This window comes from Nuphar pumila, chromosome 16 (genome assembly GCF_984573655.1).
Source record: "Nuphar pumila chromosome 16, dmNupPumi1.hap1.1, whole genome shotgun sequence".
In the NCBI taxonomy this organism is placed as follows: domain Eukaryota; kingdom Viridiplantae; phylum Streptophyta; class Magnoliopsida; order Nymphaeales; family Nymphaeaceae; genus Nuphar; species Nuphar pumila.
The window spans coordinates 80,228,703-80,252,083 of NC_143264.1; the positions used below are offsets into that span (position 1 = coordinate 80,228,703).

The 23,381-nt window shown below is 36.5% G+C and overlaps 1 protein-coding gene across 2 annotated transcripts in view; it reads left to right on the forward strand.

The window, feature by feature from the left end:
• Nucleotides 1-6,143: 6,143 nt before the first annotated feature.
• LOC149813795 (phosphatidylinositol 4-phosphate 5-kinase 9-like) overlaps nt 6,144-23,381 on the forward strand; it is a 33,540-nt gene continuing 16,302 nt past the window's right edge. Inside the window, exons 1-7 of one of the 2 annotated variants that reach the window (XM_089991860.1) lie at nt 6,144-6,477; nt 9,456-10,741; nt 12,136-12,303; nt 15,238-15,403; nt 16,949-17,056; nt 17,244-17,431; nt 20,116-20,270. In XM_089991860.1, the coding sequence (XP_089847986.1) occupies nt 9,507-10,741; nt 12,136-12,303; nt 15,238-15,403; nt 16,949-17,056; nt 17,244-17,431; nt 20,116-20,270 (2,020 nt within the window). In that variant the 5' untranslated portion in view covers nt 6,144-6,477; nt 9,456-9,506. The remainder of the gene's footprint in view (nt 6,478-9,455; nt 10,742-12,135; nt 12,304-15,237; nt 15,404-16,948; nt 17,057-17,243; nt 17,432-20,115; nt 20,271-23,381) is intronic. The other variant, XM_089991861.1, reaches the window with a different exon arrangement.

The following is a 23,381-nucleotide window of genomic DNA, read 5'->3' on the forward strand; positions in this document are numbered from 1 at the left end:
GCATTAATTAGCATTGGAGTTTGATGTGATTGCAAAGACTTAAGTACCCTCTCTTCCATTGGTGCAAAAAAAAAATGACGATTCTTGAAAAGGAGTGGTTGTAAAGACTTAAGTGCCCCGAAGATGATTATTTAAGACCTAGTCTCTGCACTACAGGATTATCTGATAAAGAAATCTCCCCTGGAGGAGGCCATGAACATCAACCCCCCCCCCTCTCTCTCTCTCTCTTCTCTTTCTGCTTCTATGCGCATCCAACAGAAGATCTTACATTGCTCCATCAAGCACCGGCTGACCTACACATTGACTGTTGTGGAGCCTGATTCAGAGTTTTTACCCTTACAGGAGGAGGGTTTGGGGGTTCCTCCCAGTGTGGGTAGCATCATTTAACTAAATGAGTTGTAGATCCTGATTCAGAGTTTTTACCCTTACAGGAGGAGGGTTTGGGGGCTCCTCCCAGCGTGGGTAACATCATTCAACTTGATTCGTTGTGGAGCCTGATTTAGAGTTTTTGCCCTTACAGGAGAGGGGTCTGGGGGCTCCTCCCAACGTGGGTAGCATCATTCAACTTGAAGAGTTGTGGAGTCTGATTCAGAGTTTTTACCCTTACAGAAAGGGGGGTCTGAGGGCTCCTCCCAGCGTGGGTAGCATCATTCAACTTGATGAGTTGTGAAGTCTGATTCAGAGTTTTTGCCCTTATAGGAGGAGGGTTTGGGGGCTCCTCCCAGCCTGGATAACATCGTTCAACTTGATTCATTGTGGAGCTTGATTTAGAGTTTTTGCCCTTATAGGAGGAGGGTTTGGGGGCTCCTCCCAGCGTGGGTAGCATCGTTCAACTTGATTTGTTGTGGAGCCTGATTTAGAGTTTTTGCCCTTACAGGAGGGGGGTCTTGGGGCTCCCCCCGGCACGAGTCCCGGGTGTCGTGGTAAAAAAATACACAGGGTATCGTGGTGAGAAAGACATATTTTTGTTTCAAGCAAGGTTGGAAGAAATCAATAGAAAATCCAACAAGGAGCATGCCAGAATCAAGATGCGGTTTGTTTACTGAATAATACTACAAACCGCTATAGTGATTTGCGGAAGACACTACAAATCCCTATAGCGATTTGCAGAAGACACTACAAATCGCTATAGCGATTTGCGGAAGACACTACAAATCGCTATAGCGATTTGCGATTTGTAGTGTCTTCCGCAAATCGGTATAGCGATTTGTAGTGTCTTCTTCAATTCACCCGAAAATACTACAAATTGCTGTAGGAAAGCCCGATAATACTCTCAGCGGGATCCGCGCCGGGGGGGAGCCCCCGGACCCCCCTCCTGTAAAGGCAAAAACTCTAAATCAGGCACAAAAGTAGAGAGAGAAGGGAGAGAGAGTGAGAGGGTTGATGTTCATGGCCTTCTCCAGAGGGAACTCTTTACCTCCCTTGATTTCTTTTCTAGAGAGAGAGGGTTTTACAGTGTTTTACGGAGAAGGAAGAAGAAGAAGATGGCGATGGAGCAATGTAGGATCATCTGTTGGATGTGCACAGAAGTAGAGAGAGAAGGGAGAGAGAGTGAGAGGGTTGATGTTCATGGCCTTCTCCAGGGAGAACTCTTTGCCTCCCTTGATTTCTTCTCTAGAGAGAGAGAGAGAGGGTTTTACAGTGTTTTACGGAGAAAGAAGAAGAAGACTTTGAAGAGTCAACATAATCCTCGACTTTCTGGATGGAGGACATGTTTGTCCTTTTTTTGAACTGTTTGTTTTTTCTTTTTTGAATGAAGGGCATTTTTGTCATTTTTTCAAACCATCACTTTATGAGAAGAATAGCAAGAAAGGGTACTTAAGTCTTTGCAACAACACCAGAGTCCGATGCAAAGTTATGTCAACATACACAGGAATACGAGCCCCATGTGCTTGTATACGTGGTGCTCATTCAAAGCCCCGAACACAGACGTGGGATTCAGTGAATCATCGGGGGCGAACATACACCACCCTCTCGTCCTTTTGGGCCGCTCTCTGCGATGCCATTTACAGGGGGCGTCGTCAACCTTTCACTCTCAACACTATTACCCTCTGCAAACTGACCCCTAATACTCTTTGAGCATGAATTTACAGCAGGATGATGCAAGAATCTATAACCAACCCTGAATCTTCTGGAGCATAAGGTAATTATAAGGTGCAAAAAAAAGGCTACATCAATGGTATTGGTGGTGGCTTCTTTTTCTCACAAAGAAACCTCTGATGGGTGTCTGTATTTCTTTCTTGCGCCATTTTTCTGCAACTCTAACTTGTTTATCATTTTTTTTGCTTCGCTCCCTTCTTTCCTCTCCATCTAACCTTATTTGTTTACCAAATGGAATTCTGGTATTTTTCCATTGAATATATTGAAAGACTGTTGGTGGAACCTCAAAAGGCACTAACTTCTTCCCCACAGGAGTGTTGCAGAAGCTGATATGTTCTTTTATTTTAATATTATGGGTTAACTGAGATGCCAAGTTTGATTTTGTAAATTTTTATTGGATCTTAGCTTTTTACAATCCTTGTTTTGTTTGTGAAAAATCTTTTTTTTTACAATGGCATTATTATTAGTCTAATTTTTTAAATTTTTGGTTTGTCAAAAAACTTTCTGAATTCATTAATTTTGTGGTAAAATTTGTTAAACTCACTAATTTTCTGGTCTGTGGCAAAATTTGTGGAACATTGATGGGAGAGATTGGTGTGTATGCGATGTATTCTTAAACAATGGTTGAATCGTGATGGTTTAGTTAATAACATTGACAAAGCTTATGGTAATGGTGCAGTTGCAACTATGATGGGGTTAAGAGGAGGGTATGAAAACTATGGCGGTAGAGGGCATTAAGTCAAGGGGGATTTCAACTACCAACTAAAGTTTGCAAACATATGTAGTGAGGGAGGTTCATCAAATTATATTTTGATGTCCAAGCATCTAGAATTCTTCAATAAAATGAATCACGTCTAGATTGATTCCCTACTTAGGTAGGTCGGGTATGTAGTGTCAAGATTACCAATTTCTTGTATCAAAATAAAAAATTATAGCCTACCCACAAGAAAGTTTGAAAAATGTTTTTAAATTTGTTGTCATGCTACTTGAAAAGTTTATCCAGTATCCTCTTCCAAATATTATTCACCTTTCTTCTAATTCTATATTATGCCTCTAATTTTATATAATTGGTACATGGCATGATGGGAGCTTGACTTAATCAATTTAGGTTAGTTCCAAAGTAAGTCAGGTTATGGTACTCTAAGAATCCATAAAGTCAAAAAACAAACAAAGATGGTCCAAGTTCCAAACCCATCTCATACAAACATAAGCAAATTAAACCCATTGAGCTGATCCAAGTATGGACTTCAACTAGGCTTTTAACAAGGGCTAAATTTTTCAAGTTGGCAAAAACATAAAGTATTGAGTACGATGAAATTCTATTCAAATATTGGACATGAGGCACTACCATTCACATGAACAATGGTGTGAATGATGTTTCTAGCTAAAGCTGCATTCATGGTTTTTTTCTTCTCTTTTACAAGAATGATTCAATATATAATACATGCACGTAATGATACTAAGGATAATTGCATACACATATTCATGAGTAAAAGCCACTTAGAAGGAAGGTTTGGAAACTTTCTTGATGCATAAGGCGTGATGCGAGAGGCAGAATTCCCAACAAATGCTCACATGCACGAAGCAGTGAAATATTTAAGCATAAAGGGAAATTAAGTAAGAAACAATGGTGGAATAAGCTAGAAATTTAAGATCTTGATGCTTTAAAAAAAAAGAATTTAAGACATTGTTTATAAAAAAAAATATTTATCATGTTGCACTTTTATAATAAAAATATACATTAAAGATAGAATTCTTTTAACATGAGAAAGTTATACAAATTCAACTGGTGGCAATAGCCTACACAAATAGATAAGCACTCCTCAAACCCGATTGTAAGAGATCAAACACCAACAACATTCCAAGTCATCCCAAAGAACATAAAAGCTACTCCAAATCACATGACACAAATCAAGAACCCCATCAACAAATAAGGGATAACACCATCTTCATTTATCTGCAAATAAAAAAAATAAATTAGAGAATAAACATATTCAAAATATATATTCTATTTAAGTTCGTTGCATTACCATGGAACTCGTAAACTGGTTGGTCATATAACATTTGCTAAATTTTAGATTATTTTTAAATAATCAAAAATTATTTTCATAATTTAACTTTTTTGGTGTTTTCAATTAATTCAGTTCACAGTTTACAAGAATGAGATGTCGCCTATGCTAATGATTAGGTTACTCAAGCAACGCAAAGACCATCACCTAAGGCAAGCCTAGGAATTTTTCATAATGTTCTTGATGATGCCAATTTTTTTTTAAGAAATTGTTGTGATGGGTTATTTTAGCAGCCAACTAAAAACTTATAATTATCACCAAAAAAGAGAGCTTCGTCATAGTTAAAACATAAATAGCAATGTGCTACTTCAAATCTTAATAATTCAACAATTTTTGCCACAATCTAGAAAAATTAGCAAAACATATTTTCAAATATCATGGTATTAAAAATTATCATTTGATGACAATGACATCAAATCCACAACAAAATCAACTTGCCCTGACCATTGTTTGCAAATACATCACATAATCTGTAACTTGCTCCATTAATGAACTCAAAGTTTCATCAATGTTTAGCAAATTTTGCCACAGACTAGAAAATTAATGAATTCAGCAAATTTTCTACAAACCAAAAAAAATTAAAATAGATTTTTAAATATCATTAGCATCTAATGTTAATGACATCATAAAAATAAGATTTTTTACAAACAAAAATATTAAAGGTATAGAGAGCTTGCAAAAAGGTTCAAAACCATGAAAATCCACAAAATTCGACCATTGCTTTAAAATATATAACACATACACTAACCTCTTCCATCAATGAACGTAGAGTAGCATCAATGTTCGACAAATTTTTTCACATACCAAAAAAACAATGAATTCAGCAAAATTTTACTACATACAAAAAAACAATGAATTCAGAAAGCTTTTCCACAAACCAAAAGATAAAAAAACAGACTAATGATAATGACATTGTAAAGAAAAGATTCTTCACAAACAAAGCAGGGCTTGCAGAAAGCTAAAAGCCAATAAGAAATTTACAAAATCAAACTCGACCTCCCAGTAAGCCACAATATTAAAATAAAAGGAGAGAGAGACCCATCAAAGGTTTTTTTGTGGGAAGTAGCCACCACCAACACCATTGATTTAGCCCTTTTTTTTTGCACCTTCTAGTTAGCTTCTGCTCTAGATCGTCTTAATCGTCAGAAACCCTTGTAGAGAGAGAGATTAGGGGTTGATCGTAGATTCTTGCATCATCCTACTGTAAATCCATGCTGAAAGAGGAGATTATTAAGGGTCGGTTTGCAGAGGGTAATGACGTTGAGAGCAATAGGTTCATGTCGTTAATGGCTTGCGAGAAAGAGAGATCGAGAGATGCTCTCTGCAACTAAAAATGGCATCACAGAGATACCCGAAAGGGTAGGCACCTTTTTGTGGTGGTACAAATTGTTTTTTATTTTTTTTATTTCTTTTACATTCAAAACTTAACCATTGAAGGAAAAGTTAAAAAGTTAACGGAAAAGTTAGACGCTACGTGGCATTCATCTAAAATGCAAAACAGACGGCCACGATGTTTGCATGAGCAAAAAGCTCATGTTCAGCATGACCTGATCTGCTTCCCACATGAACTATCTAAGAGCTCAAGGCCATTTTGGCTGATGACCACATCGGAGGTTAGTTTTGTCTCCAAAGAATGCCCATTGACTAAGCTCACATCCGCAATCCAATTGATCTGACCCAGCTGCGCCAAGACCCGAGTCCAACCCATGAGCCAGTCAAGGTCAAGGTAAGTACTTACTAGAGCCCTGACGGCCACGAGCTCATGGTGCCACTCTTGGTCCTTTATTAAGTAATAACCTTATGGTCCTTTACATCATTGATCACAAAAAGATTGTTCTGAACCTGACTTTAACTAATATGAAAATTGATAAACAAACCAAGAGGGGAATATCGCCATTAAATTAACGAACCTCTTTTACCAACAACAAGATACGATGTAATTAACTAGTAAGGAAGTTAGGAAATCATACGACGCCCCAGAAAATAACCACTATCAACGTGCATTCATATTGTACCATAGTCCAAAAGAGAGAGAAATAAAAGACGAGCCGTTAGCCTCGGCAAGGAGTTGGATCAACACATGACAAGATCCCCCAAAAAGCAAGAAAAAGAAATAAAATTAAAATACAGTAAGGGCGGGCAGCCAGGCTATACCATCAAAATAGAGAAACTCGACTGGAGTTGATTGGGGTGTTGAAGGCAAGGTGGTCACCATTTTGCCGCCATGAGAGAACAAAGACAGGTGAATTCATCTCACAATCAGAGAACACCCATCCGAGCCAGGTCCTAAAATCTCAGATCACTATAGGTATCTATATTTTTCTGTTTTTCTTCAGTTTTTTTTGCTGTACTTTTTATGTATTGCAAGAAACTATAAGGGGAAATATGTTGTGATCTTTTGTGGGTTTTTGTTTCTCAAATTTTGGGATTTCTTTTCTCCCTTTGTGGGTTTCTTTTAAAATTCTCTGGCGTCTTGTATGATGAAGGGAAATCTTGTGTTGAGACTTCAGAGTGGAATTGGTTAGAGAGAGTGTGTAATCAATTGGGTCTTTTTCTTTTGCTGTAATTATTAATACTGGTTCTGGTTGGTGATGTGGGTGTTTTTTGAGATTTGGAGTTGATGGTTGGTGCGAGATCTTAGCATGGTTTGCGGTCTATCTATAGTCATTGATTAGGATCTGTATTCTTCCCAAAGAGAAAAAAGGGTATTGGAGTAAAATAAACTAGCCAGAGGCTTAGAATTCATACTATCCACCGATCTTTTTTATGATTTTCCTTTGATATTTGGCATCAAATGATGTACAGAAGCCTTATATAGATATAGCATCATGGAGGGAACCACTGCCCCTGAGGAATTTGGTATAGGATCAATAGAAACTGGCTTTTGATTGTGATTGGTATAAGGCAGCTATGGCAGAAACTGGTAGGCATGTCTTTTATATAGAGATACTTGGTTCTGGATGTTGGAAGCATGAAACTTTGTTGAACGGGGAAGGGAGATGAACATGGGAGAACAGAAGATAATGACTGCTATTTGTGTAATAACAACTGAGCTTTCACTTTCGGTGGTTTTCTAATGTCTTGGTAATGGTGAGGCTTGAAATCAAGTATAGCTAGTTTAGGCCCTTTATACATTCTTGCCAGTTGTAAAAGGAAGTGCCGCATACTAGGCTTGAATTTGCAATGCAAGCTGCATCAGTTGAGACCATGGTTCGGGTTGAAAATAATCAGCTGCAGTTCTGGTGTATAACATCGTTGTTATCATTAGTGGTGGTGATGGTAGGCTGGTAGCCTAGTGACAAATATTGCGATATTTCTTGAAAATCACAAAAATGCAATATTTGTACAAAAAGTTAAAATCAGTAACTAAATTGCAATATATCGAAAATATCGTTATTTTATTGCTAGATAAGAACATCATAAAATGTTTTATCAAGCAATTTCTTGAGCAAAAAATATTAGTTTGATTTTTAATTATTTCAAGATTTTATATGGTTTCCTTATATTATTTTATTCATTTAATTTACTTACATTATCCTGATAAAAACGTGATAAATTTAGAAGTTTCAGAATATGCTGGTAAATACCTCACCAGCAAAGTGCTGTCTTTTACTTTTGTCTCCATGGGTGGTAGTGCTGCTGCCACTACCATGACTCCTACTATTTTTACATATTGAGGTTACGAAGTTACTGAATTTGGTCTGGAATGCATATGTGCATTTTTTGTAAAGAATGCTTGATTGGTTTCTCCAAAAATAAAAAGAAATAAAGATAAATAAGTAGTGTCCCTTCCTTAGTTGATCTGGTTCTATACATGTTTGAACTTTTCAACCTCAAATTGGGATGAAGCTTATAAGGATAGAAGTGGCTCCCATAATAATCCAGAATTCACCAGTAGAGGTACAGAAGATAATTCATGATGAAGTCATTCTGATGCATGATGGCGCACACAAGTTGGCAAAGGTTTGTGCTTGATGATTTGTAAGGTATACTTAAAAGCGATACATGCTGATGCAAGTTGCATAGCTTGTGAGACATGGTGTACATACAATGCATAGGCTAGTGGAAATGCTCTACAATGGGAGTTCGGCATTGGTGGAAAATACCATTCTTTTAATAACCATTTTTTATGGACATAGTGAGTGGAGACAGTGCACTCTAATCCTCAAGTTGGCTTTGACCACATAGTGGAGAGGGTAATGGTTCACAGAAGTGAGATATGCTTTAATTCCAGATTTCAGGAAAAATGTTTAATAGAATACGAACAAAAAAACATCATCGTAAGGGGTTTTTGTGTTGTGGGATTCTGTAGGCCTGAGACAGTTATTTTGTGTTGAGGGACTGGATGGACCTGAAACAGAGTCATTTGAAACTGTCAGGATAAGGTGTTTTGCTAAACAGAAAAGATTATTATGCACATAAAAAGTCAAGCATACAGAGATCCAGTACAAAATGGCTTAATTCCCATTATAATGTATAATGTACAATACATATTCCTTTAGCCTGCAAGGTATTCTGTATTTTTCTTGGCTTCAAAAGATGTAGTGGCTTTAAATAACAAAACTTGGGTCATTTAGGTTTTTAGTGGAGGATGACACGAAGTATTTCACTTTTAGCATAGAAACTTTTTCTGTATATTAGACAGTGGCAGAGTTTGTTGGTTGTTCCTGTCAATTACTCAAGGGAGTATCAAGGCTTACAATATATTCTGGTTCCATTGTGACTTGCATTTGCAAGCATATTCACTTATGTTGTTTGGTTAGTTTGTAATAAAGTCGTGCTACTCCATAGTTCTTTAACAATGGAAAGCCATCTGCTCAAAAGAACAGTTACTAATTAAGCAAGAAAATCAGGTTCAAACTAGTATGGCAATTGTTCATTAGGTTTTGCATTCTCTTTGCATTCTATATTTAAACCCTTCAGTTCTCTTGCAACTCTTCCTTCAGATATCTGGCAATGTTCTGGCATGATAATTGGTCTCTTACCACACTTCTTGAATAAGTTATGTGGGTGACTGAAAGTGCTCCATAGTTATTTAGTTCTGTAATTTTTATCCTGAAGAACTGTTGCAGTTAGTTCATGATTATTAGTTAGATTAGCTGACAGCAATGTCTTCGTGCCACGGAATGGTATTTATTTTTTAGTTTGTTTCTTTCATATAGTGAATTTGATCTTCTGATCTGACTGTCTTTTCTTGGTCGATATGTTATGCCAGATTGGTTTCTTTTAATTTCTTTTTTTTTATAATTTAAGATGGGATTGTCTTTTCTCTTTTGGCATTTGTAGAAACCTAAATTTTCTGAATCGTGAGAACTTGAACTTGCTTGTACATTATGCATGTCTGGCCCTGCGGCTCATGTTGATGATGATGATGATGATGATGGAGTATATTCTCATTCTGAGAAAGGACAGGATGCAAGTTCATTTGGTGATAGAGAACATTGTCCTATACTGTCTAATGGACAGACCTCTCAACCTGTTGGATCCAATATCAGTGAGGTCGCAGAAGTAGTACTTCCAAATGGGGATCTGTATTCTGGATCGTTACTGGATAGCATGCCAGAGGGTTTTGGGAAGTATGTCTGGTCTGACGGTTACATTTATGATGGTGAATGGAGAAGAGGAATGCTAAATGGACATGGCAAGATTATATGGCCTTCTGGAGCAATTTATGAAGGGGAATTCTCTGGTGGTTATATGCATGGCAATGGAACATATACTGGGATTGATAAAGTTACATACAAGGGGGGGTGGCATTTTAATGTCAAACATGGATCTGGAAGGAAAACTTTTCCTAATGGAGATGTCTTTGGGGGTTCTTGGGTTGAGGGTGTAATAGAAGGGCATGGAAAGTATTTCTGGGCCAATGGAAATGTTTATACGGGAACTATGAAAGGTGGAAATTTGTATGGGAAAGGTGTCATTACTTGGACAAATGGGGACTCTTTCAAAGGAAACTGGATGGGTGGCATGATGCATGGTTTTGGAGTTTATACCTGGGTTGATGGTGGGTGCTATGTTGGAACGTGGACCCGGGGGTTGAAAGATGGAAGAGGAGCATTCTATCCTAAGGGTGGTAGGCTTCCTGCAGTGCAAGAACTTTACTCTAGTGCTTTAAGAAAAGGTGGCCTCATACCAAATATGATAAAGCAACAGCATAGTCCATGTATTGGTCATGCTTCTTCTGTGGAAATGGGAAACCTCAACCTTCACAAGCCTCCTAAGCCTCATCGTGGTTCATCCACTAACCTTCCCAAAGGTGTCCTCCAGAACTCGGAATACTCCAACAATAGGAACTTGTCTTTGGAAGGGCGCTGTAGTCTGGAAGCTGCAGAAGCCATTTTAGAAGAAAACGAAGAAGAGATGGATACAAACATGCCTGTTCTAGAAAGGGAATACATGCAAGGTGTTCTTATCAGTGAGCTGGTAATCAACAATAATCTGACATCGCTATCCAGGAGTGCCAAAAGGAGGCAGAAGAAACTTTCAAAGGACCTCAAAAAGCCAGGTGAAACCATCATTAAAGGCCACAGAAGTTACGATCTGATGCTCAACCTGCAGCTTGGGATCAGGCAAGGTTCATGGTCCTTGCTTTCAAAATTTAATACTGCACTGCTTCCAATTGCTTTCTTCCCTTCTTCTAATTCATGTGTAACACCATGTGCATATTCGGGTATAGTATTGGTAGTTGCTTTTATAAATTTTGCATGATCTAATAATAGTCTAATAATATTATATTTTGGATATCTTTTTAAATTCTAACATACATCTTAAGAATAGCAGAATACTGAATAGGTTTATGAAATCATTTTCAGTACTTCACTGTCATAGCCATATCTGGTTATGACATCTAAGCCTATAGATTGCCAACTTTCATTAGTTCTGAAAGATATCTCCGAACATTCTCATTGCTTTCTTTTGTTCCTATTAACATCTTTGCAAGGTCTTAGATATCCTACTTTAACTTATGTTTTTCTTTTCTTTTATTTTTTTCTGACATATAAATGGTTGGTTGGATCTGTGTATTCTCTTTTATATAGTCAAAAGCCCCGTCCAGGCATTGACTAGTCTGCCTAGTCGGTCTAGGCATAAGTAAAATGCCTAGGCTTTGCAATTCCTAGGTGATTACCTTAAAAGGTACCAATTTTGCTGACTAGGCACCGGCTAAGGCGCCTAGTCGGCGACTAAGCTGCCTCCGCCTAGGCACGAGGACAGTTTAGTCATTTATTATTCTGATATATATATTTTGTTATTTTTTGTATATATATAATTACATACATGTGCGTGTGTTTGTGTGATTTATTATGTAAAATCATGAAAACATGCTTAGTTATTATATTTATATATATGTGTGTGTGCTACTTTGCTTTGGGGATTTTTTCTGTGAAACATTGAAAGCATGCACAATTAATTTTAATTGATTATGTTTTTTATATGTGTGTGTTACTTTTTTTCTAATGAATTTTTCTATAAAATCCTGAAAGCATGTTTAGTATTATGAATTTATTTATATATGTATGTGTTATTGTGCTTATGTGAAAGATAGAAAGCATATTTTGTTGATTATACTGAATATGTTATGAATAATTGAAAAATATATATATATATATATTTGTGTGTATACAATTATATATATATGTATGTATATTCTGGTTATGTATATTAATATATTTTGTGAAAGCATGTGTAATTTTGTACTTGTGTAACAAAAACTTCTTATTAGTAAAAGAATTATATATATTTTTATGTATATTTTGCGTACTTTTTTATATTTTAATTGGGCTACTGACTAGTCCCTTCTAGTCCTCGACTAATCTTCTTAGGGGTCTACCGACTAGGCACCGCCTTGCGCTTTTGACTACATAGATTCTCTTGCCCTTTAAGATCATGCATGTATGTTTTCGGTTTGTTTTTGTGTCTGTGTGCATGTTTTAAAATTTACATTTTCCCCCTTTTCTTTTGCCAGATACACTGTGGGAAAGATCACTCCCATGCAGAGAAGGGAGGTTCGAGCATCCGATTTTGGTCCTCGAGCATGCTTTTGGATGAATTTTCCTAGAGAAGGTTCCCAACTGACACCTCCTCATCAATCAGTTGATTTTAAGTGGAAAGATTATTGTCCAATGGTTTTTAGGTGATTGCTTGGATCTCCAACTTGAACTTTGATGAGGAAGAAATGTCTTTCATGCTCATTTTCTTGATTTTGTTCATTGTTCTATGCTCTTTGTTGTGACAACAAATTTAAACTTTAATTTACGGGTTCTATAGCTCCATTGCATGTCGTGACTTTGATTCAGGTCTGGTTTTGCAAAAAGCATTGAAAATAAATTTATTTCATGTTGTGCTTTTTCTTGTCACTTGATTGTATGAGGTTTGTGTAATGAAACAAGCGGAAATGCAAAATACAGTGTGCTTAAGCACAAATGCAAGTCCACTAAGGGACAATACAAAAGGCTTTATTTATACACAATCACAAAAGCACAAAAGTGCATACAATGGCTATTAAAGGTCAATCAAGAGAACACCAACAGTATAAAAAGTCTTTATTTTCTAACAAATGCTTAAGAAAAGCATTGTCAAAGGAGGGGGTAAAACCCCCTATATATACACTTTGAAATGGACTTGGGGATTGCTCCCAACGACTCTATGGTCTTTTGACCATAGAGTCCCTATACTAAATAAAAATGGCAATATTAAAAATAAAGAAAAATGACAAATCTGTCCCTAGTAAACAGACTCTATTACAAGGGTAAAATGACCAAAATGCCCTGGATGGGATATATATATATATATATATATTAACAGTTTGCGCAATTGTATATGTGTATGAAGTTTGAAAACCATTGTTTTTGGTCTTGCACATATACGGGTACATGCTACCAAAAAGCTCAAATATTGGGTGAACTGCAGTACTGGTAGCCATGGTGCTGCTATGTGCTCTCCTTTTGTATTTAATGCAAAAACCCCAAGTACCTATTTATGACAGCTGACAACACAGGGCATGCAACATGCCCCTTGCAGTAAGAGGGATCCTGTTCTCCTGCCTGTCCCCAAATGAAAGCTTGAGCCACGTTCTATCCATCTTTGATCAAATTCATAATCCCAACGTGATTGTGTGAAGCACCATGATTTATGACTATGCAAATGGCAATCCCTATCTGATGCTCTCTGTCCCTCTCCCTATCTTTGCCTCCATGCACCAGCATGTCTCTCTCAACCAGGACCTTCCCCTTTGTTCTCAATGTGGGGGTTTGCCTTCTTCACTAGAAGGATTAGGAGGTTCATGGGTTGAGTTTGAAATTCGGGTTTGGTTTGGTGTCTTTGTGCAGAACACCTTCGTTGATTTGTATGGATGTTTTGGCCAGACAGAGTGTCTGCACACAAAGTGTTTGACGAGATGCCTCACAAAGATAAGGTTTTGTGGTTGGCTGTTATAGAGTGTTTTGTTTTGCTGATGAAGCACTTAAATTGTTTAGAGCAGGTACCTAATGAGGTGACAATGGTGAGTGTTATTGCTATGCATACGAGCTTGGGCTTGTTGGAGTTGGTGAAGTGGGCTTCATTGTATTCTGGTGAGAAATGTGTTCAAGGTGAATGTAACATTGGAGACAGCTTTGATGGATATGTACTAAATAATGTGGCTTTGTCAAAGGGGTGGTCCAAGTGTTCAATGAAATGCCCCTGAGAAATGTACTCACTTAGATGGCTTTGATTATGGGGTTGGATATTTGCGGTCACAGCCATGAAGCTCAAGATGCTTTGTCAAGAATGAAGGAAGCAAGAATCAAGCTGGATGATGTAAGATATGTTGGGGTACTGGCCGCATGCAGTGATGGAGGCCTTATTTGGCTCAATAGTATCATGAATCCAATAATAGATCTGTATGGTTGTATGGTTGATCTTCCGGTCAAGCAAAGCTTCTTGATGAAGCATATAGATTTATTGAGCAGATGCCGATTGAGTCCAAGATAATCATATGGAATTCTTTGCTTGGACCATGTGCAAACCATGACAGTGTTTTGTTCAGAGTCAGAGAAGTTGTGAGCCACAGAATTTGAGAGCTAGATTCCAACCATGATGGTGACTATATGCTGCTATCATATATATAAAGTGGCAAGGAATGATGGAATGAGAAGGCGGCTTGCACAGCTTGCTGAAGCAGAGGAGACTGAGAAGGAGCCTGGCTGTGGTCTGATTGAGGTTGGATCTGGGGTCCATAATTCTTTTGATGGAGATGAAGGTGATCCTCAGTATGAGGCGATCAGTAAAACGCTTGCACTGATCACCACTCTTGAAAGCAGCATGCTATTTGCCAAACACATCAAATGTTCTGTTTGATATCAAAGAGGAAGAAAAGGAGCAAATTCTTGTGTATCACATTGAGAAACTAGCTGTGGCTTTTGGATTTCTCAGGACACGCAAAGGCATAATCATAAGAGTTGTGAATAACCTTTGCATCTGCTGTCACTGCCACTCTGCGATGAAGTATGTCTCATAGATGTTCAAGCATGAAACCATCATCAGGGTTCGCAACAGATTCCTTCATTTCATAAAAGGGTCATGTTCTTGTAGAGATTATTACTGAATTGTGGAGTTTTACTGAACATTTTCTGGCTATGCATCAAAAGACTACCAGATGATCAGTGGGATGTAACATGAAAAATGGCTGTCGTGGAAAATTCTGGGATGTATCATGTAACTATGGTTCATGTCAGGGGGACAACTGACAATTGACAAACGATAAGCATATCAATTTTAACTAAAAACTGTTTATGTGTAGAAATTTTATGGGTAATATAATGTTAAAATCATGCATTATTTCTCCATCTTTTGTTCATTTTTGGTGATGGAATTCTGTAATGATATTAATATTTTATAGTCTGTGACAGTGAATGTTGGAAACCTAACAATGGAATTCTGAACTAGAATGTTACTCTTTTAGCAGAGCAGTTTTCTATTTCTTAATATCATAGTTGGTTAATTTCTGATGTATAATCTTTAATTATTCAAACCAGAAACACATTTACACATCTTCATGCTTGTAATAGACCTTGCCATGTCCTTGTAGGAATTTGCGTGAGATGTTCCTGATAGATGCTGCAGATTACATGATATCTATTTGTGGAAGTGCTGCACTTAGAGAGCTTTCTTCTCCTGGCAAGAGTGGAAGTGTATTTTTTCTCTCTCAAGATGATAGATTTATAATTAAAACCCTTCGAAAATCTGAAGTTCAGGTAGTTTCTAATTTTTTATCTTCATTTCCCATTTATAATAATTGTTGTTTCCTTATTTTATATGATCACATGCATATATTCTGAATCACTGAGGCTGGACTTTCTCCAGTTCCTGTAAATGCTTGTGAATCTACTCTCAATTATTTGGAGTATCCCTCTTTCTTGTTAGATGCTGCTTGTTGTTTTCAGGTTTTGATTGCAATTTGTTCTTTTAAGGGTAGAGATTTTCTAGTGTTGAGGATGTCACGAAGTGGCACGGAATCTGAGACACAAGAAGAAAACAAAAATGATGAATGAAATCCAAATACATTATCACAATGCATTTGACTACGACAAACACTGCATAGCCAAGAACATAAACAAGAAATATAAAAAATAAATAATTTTATTAATAAAAAAATATTCACATTATTTACAAGGCAACCTCACTACAGTCATTCATACACACACAAACATGCGCCTAACTATCCGTCACTCTCTCAAGCACATAATGAGGCATATGCCCAAGGAAGCCGTTAGACCATCCTAACAGCTAGTCAAAGCCTATTGACTGGCCCAACAACCAGTTGGAGCAACCAAAACAAAAAATAAAAAAGTAAAAAATACAAAAAAAAGAAATACCTAAAATAGCCCTAATCTATTCTACAAGTGTACATTATGCATACTTCACCTGACTAATTAGTATGCCTTTGAGTATACCTTACCTACAATACAAAATACAAATAATAGGTATACATCTAATATACCTAGAATACAAAAACAAAACAAATAAGAACAATACAAGATAGCTATAAGTATACCTAAGTATACTTAGGTATGTACAAGACACCCAAACAAATACATTAACATTACATTTTTCTTAACAAAGGATAGTATCTATATGTGCAGCTACCTATCAGGATTGTCAATAGAGGTTGTTCTCTTCAGGTTACAGATAAAATGATCCTTTTACAGCTTGTGGTTTCTTGTTTTCTCCAATGTGGTGTTTGCAGGGATTATGGTTACACTGGCTGCCATGAATTATCATTTCATCTCAAATGGTGAATTACTGAGCTATAAAAATTATCAGAATATTATTGGGTCCTCCTATGACTTAAATTCATTAGATAACAACCTTGTTCTTGCTTAAAATGAGTCGTTCATACATGCTCTTCTATGACAAAGCTATTCATGATGTTGCATAACTAATAATTGGTGTCCACCCTCATAGCTAATATACCTCTGGCTTTGTTTTCTTTGACTAGGCAGTAGTTCTTAGTATTTGAGGTTGAAATTTGAGCAGTTTTTAGGTGGGCTGGCATCTTATCTTTTGCCGAAATTGAAAGCAGCATGCTATTTCTTGCTCTAGTACTGAGGCTGAGTATCACTTTGTGGCTATTGTTGCTGTTTAAGTTGCATGAATTCTCCATCTTTTCACTGATCTCAATTCATATCTTGCTTCCTTTTTACCTTATTCATTATATATTTGAATGTTAATTGATTATATAACTGATACACTAATCAACAAAAATTGGTAATCTGATTGCTGCATTTCGGCAAATGCAGGTTCTCTTACAGATGCTCCCAAACTATCACCATCATGTTCATACATATGAAAATACTCTTATAACAAAATTCTTTGGGCTTCACAGGATCAAAACAGGTGGCCAAAAGGTACTAAATTTATTTCAAGATTGTAACGCAACTGATATCTTGTATTCGACTTATGTTTCTATTCTATTACCATAAAAAATGCCCATCCATTTATCTTTCTGCACTTTCTCGCTTATAAGATTTTGGTTAAATGCTTGATGTCACAACACTACGTAATGATTTCTTAAAATGCTTTGTGAATGTGCAGTTTAGGTTTGTAGTAATGGGCAACATGTTTTGCACAGAACTGAGAATTCATCGAAGATTTGATCTGAAAGGATCGTCTCAAGGGCGTTCCACAAACAAAATTGAAATTAATGAGAACACCACCCTCAAAGATTTGGATCTGAACTATCAATTTTATTTGGAGCCTTCTTGGTGTGAGGCATTATTGAAGTGAGGTTTTTATTGACCATTTTTTTTATTGTATGCATGATATCTTCATCATTCATGATCTATGTACAGTGACATGCCTGACAGGGAATTCAGTGTATGAAAGCAAATGAAATTATTGAAAGATCAAAGCACAAAATGGATGGAACACCATATCTTAAATCACTATGCAAGCATGCAAGGGTACAAAGTTCAAAACAATCATTATGCGCCAACACACATAGCATTTCAATATCTAGCATATGAATAATGGGCATCCATTGACTTGGATCTACTAAACATAAGTGGGTTCAGTGTTGGATGAACCTATATGCTTGTGTATGTGTACGCATGTATACATATATGTGGTTAAAAAGTTATGCCTATTTAACAGATACCTGTCAAATGTTTGTCATGTTTCTGACGTGTGAGGAAAAAGGAAGCATCCCAATCACGTTAGATGTTATACTAAGTTTGAAATAGCTGTAAAATGTTCATCATTTCTTAAAAGCAAAAGTGGTCAGTTTGTCTTGTGGTAAGTTTGGAGTTTCTTGAACTCCTTTTGTTTGTACAAAGACCTGTTTAAAATAATGGTGATTGAGAATTTTTGAGGTTGAGCAAAAGAGATTCTTTGGTAACTTGCATCTAGTTAAATTAAGAACAGAGGAGTCATTCACGCCTGGTAGTTAACCTGGTAAAGTTGTAGCTGTTCAAGTTGAACTATAGTTCAACCAGCACCATAGTGATAATTCAAAATTGGCTTCAATTTATGCAGTATTGGCCAAAGCAAGATAGGAGATTACTATCATAGGCTATTGAGAGATGTACATGGCCTGACTCAAGAGATAAATCTATGGACTTGAGCTCAATGAGGTTTTGACATGCACATGCAGACATAAGCTACACTCTTTTCCATCGACCATCACGGTCTCCAAGTAATATCATTATGTCACTGTTTCCTGTTAACCTGGTTTGTGTAAGTGGCTGTCACACAGATACTCCATTTGGCTCCCATTCTGTATCCCCTTATATACTAGTCATATTGAAAACTTCACAAAAATGGTCATATCCCAATATCTGCAGCTGCATCCATTTGACATAGCATTTGAATAAGAGTTAATGGTAGTTCTGAGGCCAGCTTATATATCAACATGTATAAAGAATGACAAAGTTAAGATGATCATCCTTAAATAATAGGCAGAGATGAATTACACGCCTGGCTCCCCAATCACGTGACCTCTAAAATGGGAGACTGTAATTTATTTGAGAAAATCTGTTTCTTAACCAGAGTTACCGGAAGCTTCTGAGGTAGGTGGGAAGCTCGCTTCACGGAAACTCGCTTCGGAAGCGCGATACTCCTCACTTCCGAAACTTCATGGGAAGCTCGATTCCCCCACGCTTCTTCTATGCCTCTCATACACATAGTCTATGCATACTATATACTTTTCTCACATTTTTTTTCATCTTGTTCATGTATTTTCTCACACTTTCACTCACTTTCCATGTACTTTCTTTAAATTGGTAACCATCATTGTTAGATTTTAACAAAAATTTAACTCTTTTATAGAAAAATTATGAAATATAAGAATGATCAATTTTATTTTAGTTTTTATTTGTTTCTTGTTTGATTCCATATTGCTTCATTTTTTATTCATATTTCGATTTTAAATTGAAACTTCGCTTCCCGCTTCGTATAAATTTTAAAATGCCTCGCTTCCGCTTCCCATATCGTTTCCCGCTTCCTAGTTTGGCAACCTTGTTCTTAACTATAATTGCGCTCTAGTAGAACCAGAGAATCATTGAATAAGGCTTACTTAAATATGTTATTATTATTGCTATTGATACCTTTAAAACCCTTCCTATTCTCTCCTTGCCTTTCTTTTGCTAATGGATTTCAGTGACACAGAATCAGCATTAAGTTACATTGATTTTAAATTCTCTTTTTGTTGCTCAAAAGGGAAAAAATTGTAACTATAGTGGTCCAATTGGACTATATTTTCTTGATATCCTTACAGCTGTCACATAGATACGGATGCGGGAGCAGGACATGATGCGGATTGCGGATTCACTTGGTACAATTCAATAATTTTCAATAATTAAGACACAGGGGCATGGCTGTGAACACACATAGATGTACATATGCGTGTGTATGTATAAAACAACAATTCTAAATCACTATAATTAGAAAATCAAATAATGAAAGTAAATTGAAATTGAAATGTAATGTAATTGATGACAAATTAAAAAAAATCAAGTGAATATGAAATAAGTAAATAAGATCATAAAAGAAAATAGATAAATTTAATGACACAATGTTGACCATGTGAAGCTGGTTTGATTGTGCCCATGAAGTGTCCGAGTGTCGTATCATGTCGGTACTGGATATGCATGTTAAGTAAACTGTCTGTATCACGTAGCCTTACAGCTGTTCTTTTTCTGTTACATTATAACTTGCAAAAGTGGCATCTTCTTTATTCTCCCATGGTCTGCTGAATGAAGGCATCTATGACATTGTGCTGTCTTATCGTTGTGGAGGCAAAAATTATGCTTGCAAGAACTGGAAGCATTTTCTGTTGTTCCATCAATTATTCTGGTTCTACATGCGTTACCCAAATTTATGTTACTTGAGTATCTCTTCATTCCAATATCAGTGGTTTTTTAAGCTTTTCAGCTTCTTTGGTTTCTTATCATCTCTTGTGGTTCTGCAGGCAAATAGAGATCGATTGCAATTTCTTAGAAACACAAAGGATTATGGATTATAGTCTTTTACTAGGTGTGCACTATAGAGCTCCCGAGTATCTACAGTCATTCATGACCGATCAGGAGGCAGGAACACCAGGAGGATTTAGTACACTTGATGAAGGTAGATTACTTTCACTTGATAGACTTTTTAACATTTGGTATCTGACATATAAAGATAAAAGAACAATTTTCAGGTTGTATAACAAATTTATGGATTCATGGACGCTTTTGAAAATGTTGTGCTGACCAATTCATGTGAACTTTTTTTCTCAATCGAAAGGTTGATAATTTTTTTCTTCCTCAGATTATTGTAAAGTTCTGGCAAAAAAGTATAAGTATATGTGATTCAGTCAATCTCACTATCTGGTATTAGCTATGCGAAAATTGTGTTAGCAATTAACTGTAGGAACAAACACTTACAAGTATTTTGCACAGAAATCATTGGTTTATATATATATATATATATATATATATATATATATATATATATATATATATAGAGAGAGAGAGAGAGAGAGAGAGAGAGAGAGAGATAGATAGATAGATATAGATATAGAGGAAGGACAAAGAGATCTTCTAGTAAGACAGAGTAGCGTAAATAATTTCTCTGAAAATTAAAACTCTGCATGCATGTTTGCATTCTTGAAATAGAATAAAGATAAGAGAACAAAAATTGCCTGAAGAGTGCAATTCTTTTTTTAATTTGTGCTAATAAGATAGAAATATTGGACAAACGATGGCCCCACTACCAATTCAAGTTGGGAAAAAGTTACCAGGTTTTTATGCTGCCACATTAAAATTTCACTATTTTTTCAAAAGCTGTCTGAGAACGTTTTGGTAATTCCATTACATACTATTTGATATTGAACATGCTCATGGCAGAATCAGGCTGTTTGTTGCCACAATCTCATCATTCTCAGATATTAATCATATTATATCAATACTCATTTTTTTTGTGTTCATCATGTGTACCATCTTTCACTTGTAGTCACAAGCTGCACACAATCAGCATTGCTGTAGCATATCATATGTTACGATAAAGTTGTCTTTGAGATGTCAACTTAAAACTTAAGCCTCTTCTATTTCACCCTCATTTAGCCTAATGGTTCTTTTAGACCCATGTCATGTGTCAGTTTTTCTATTGCCATGTTGAAAATTGTCACTGGAGACTTGTTTTAGGTTTGGATGAGCAATTGTGAATAGCCATATAATTTTAAACCCGTTGTTCTCCCTCTTTTCTCCAAGGTTGTCCTCCATAATTCTGATGTCTTGTTCATCTGTCTGTGTCTGGAAATTGATTATTTTTGCTATCAACCTTTAATATTAGTCCAAGACCATAAAATTAGGTTAGCCACTTGGAACATAGGGTCTTTAACTGGTAAGTTGGTAGAGTTAGTAGATGTTATGTGTAGGAGAAAGATTGATATTTTATGTCTTCAAGAGACCAAATGGGTAGGTGAGAAAGCTAAAGTGATAGAACCTTGGGGATATAAGATTTGGTATACAGGAATAAATAGGAATAGGAATGGAGTAGGGATTGTTATGAGTCGTCAGTTTATAGATAATGTAGTTGAGGTCCGTAGGAAGGGTGATAGAATTTTACTTATTAAATTAGTATTAGGTACGGATATTATTAATATTATTAGTGTTTATGCACCTCAAGTAGGTTTAGATGATTCCATTAAGCATCAATTTTGGGAAGATTTAGATGGAGTAGTACAAGAGACATCTTATGGAGAAAAGCTTTTCATCGGCGGTGACCTTAATGGACATGTAGGCATTAGTAGGGATGGATTTGAGAATATCCATGGAGGCTATGGTATAGGAGAAAGAAATGAAAGTGGAGAAAGGATTTTAGATTTTTGTTTGTCCTATGATATGATCTTAGCAAACACTTGGTTTAGGAAGAGGGAGTCTCACCTAGTAACATTTAAAAGTGGGGTTAATACGAGTCAGATAGATTTTTTCCTACTTAGAAAGAGAGATAGGGGTTGTTGCATCGATTGTAAGGTTATACCAGGAGAAAGTGTAGCTACACAACATAGAGTCTTAATTTTAGATCTTAGAATTAGACAATGCCGCAAAAGGGATAGACATAGGATAGATCCTAGAATTAAGTGGTGGGCACTGAAAGGAGCTAAACAAGGAATGTTTGTAGAGCAGGTAGTTAAGGAAGTTGATTGGTGTCTCGAGGAGGATTCAGAATCAATGTGGAATAAGATAGCGGGTGGTATGAGAAAAGTAGCTAAGGAGGTATTGGGTGAGTCTAAAGGCGGTGCACCACTAGGTAAGGATACATCATGGTGGAACGAGGATGTCAAATTAGCTATTAAGGTTAAAAGAGAGTGCTATAGAAATCTAAGTAAGAGTCGTGATAATGAGAATTTGGAGAAGTATATGATAGCAAAGAAGGAAGCTAAAAAAGTTGTTCGAAACGCGAGGGCTAAGGTATATAAGGAGGTTTATGACAAGTTGGATACCAAAGAAGGCGAGAAGGATATTTATAGGCTTGCAAAGATGAGAGATAGGAAATCGAAGGATTTGGGTATGGTTAGATGTATCAAAGATGAAACACAAAGGGTTTTAGTCAAAGATGAGGAGATTAAGGAGAGATGGAAAGATTATTTTGATAAGCTATTTAATGATAGTCATGCTCAAGATCTTGGAGACTTCTCCATTCCTTTTCATGAGATAAATCGTGACTTCATGCGCAAGATTCAAAAGAAAGAAATTGCAGAGGCTTTGAAGAAAATGAAATCAAGAAGGGCAGTTGGCCCAGATGGTATACCTATCGAGGCTTGGAAATGCTTGGGAGAGAAAGGTTTAGAATGGTTGACAAATCTTTTTAACTTGATTTGGCGAACAAATAAGATGCCTAATGAGTGGAGGAAGAGTACTTTGGTGCCTTTATATAAGAATAAGGGTGATATACAAGATTGCACAAACTATCGTGGTATAAAACTCATGAGTCATACTATGAAACTTTGGGAAAGGGTGATTGAGTCTAGGTTGAGGAAGGTTGTCATGATATCGGAGAATCAATTTGGTTTTATGCCTGGAAGATCAACTATGGAAGCTATACATCTTCTTAGACAACTTATTGAAAGATATAGAGAGAGGAACAAAGATTTGCATATGGTTTTTATTGATTTAGAGAAGGCATACGATAGAGTACCTAGGGACGTTCTCTGGTGGACAATGATGAAGAAAGGTGTTTCTCTCAAGTACATTA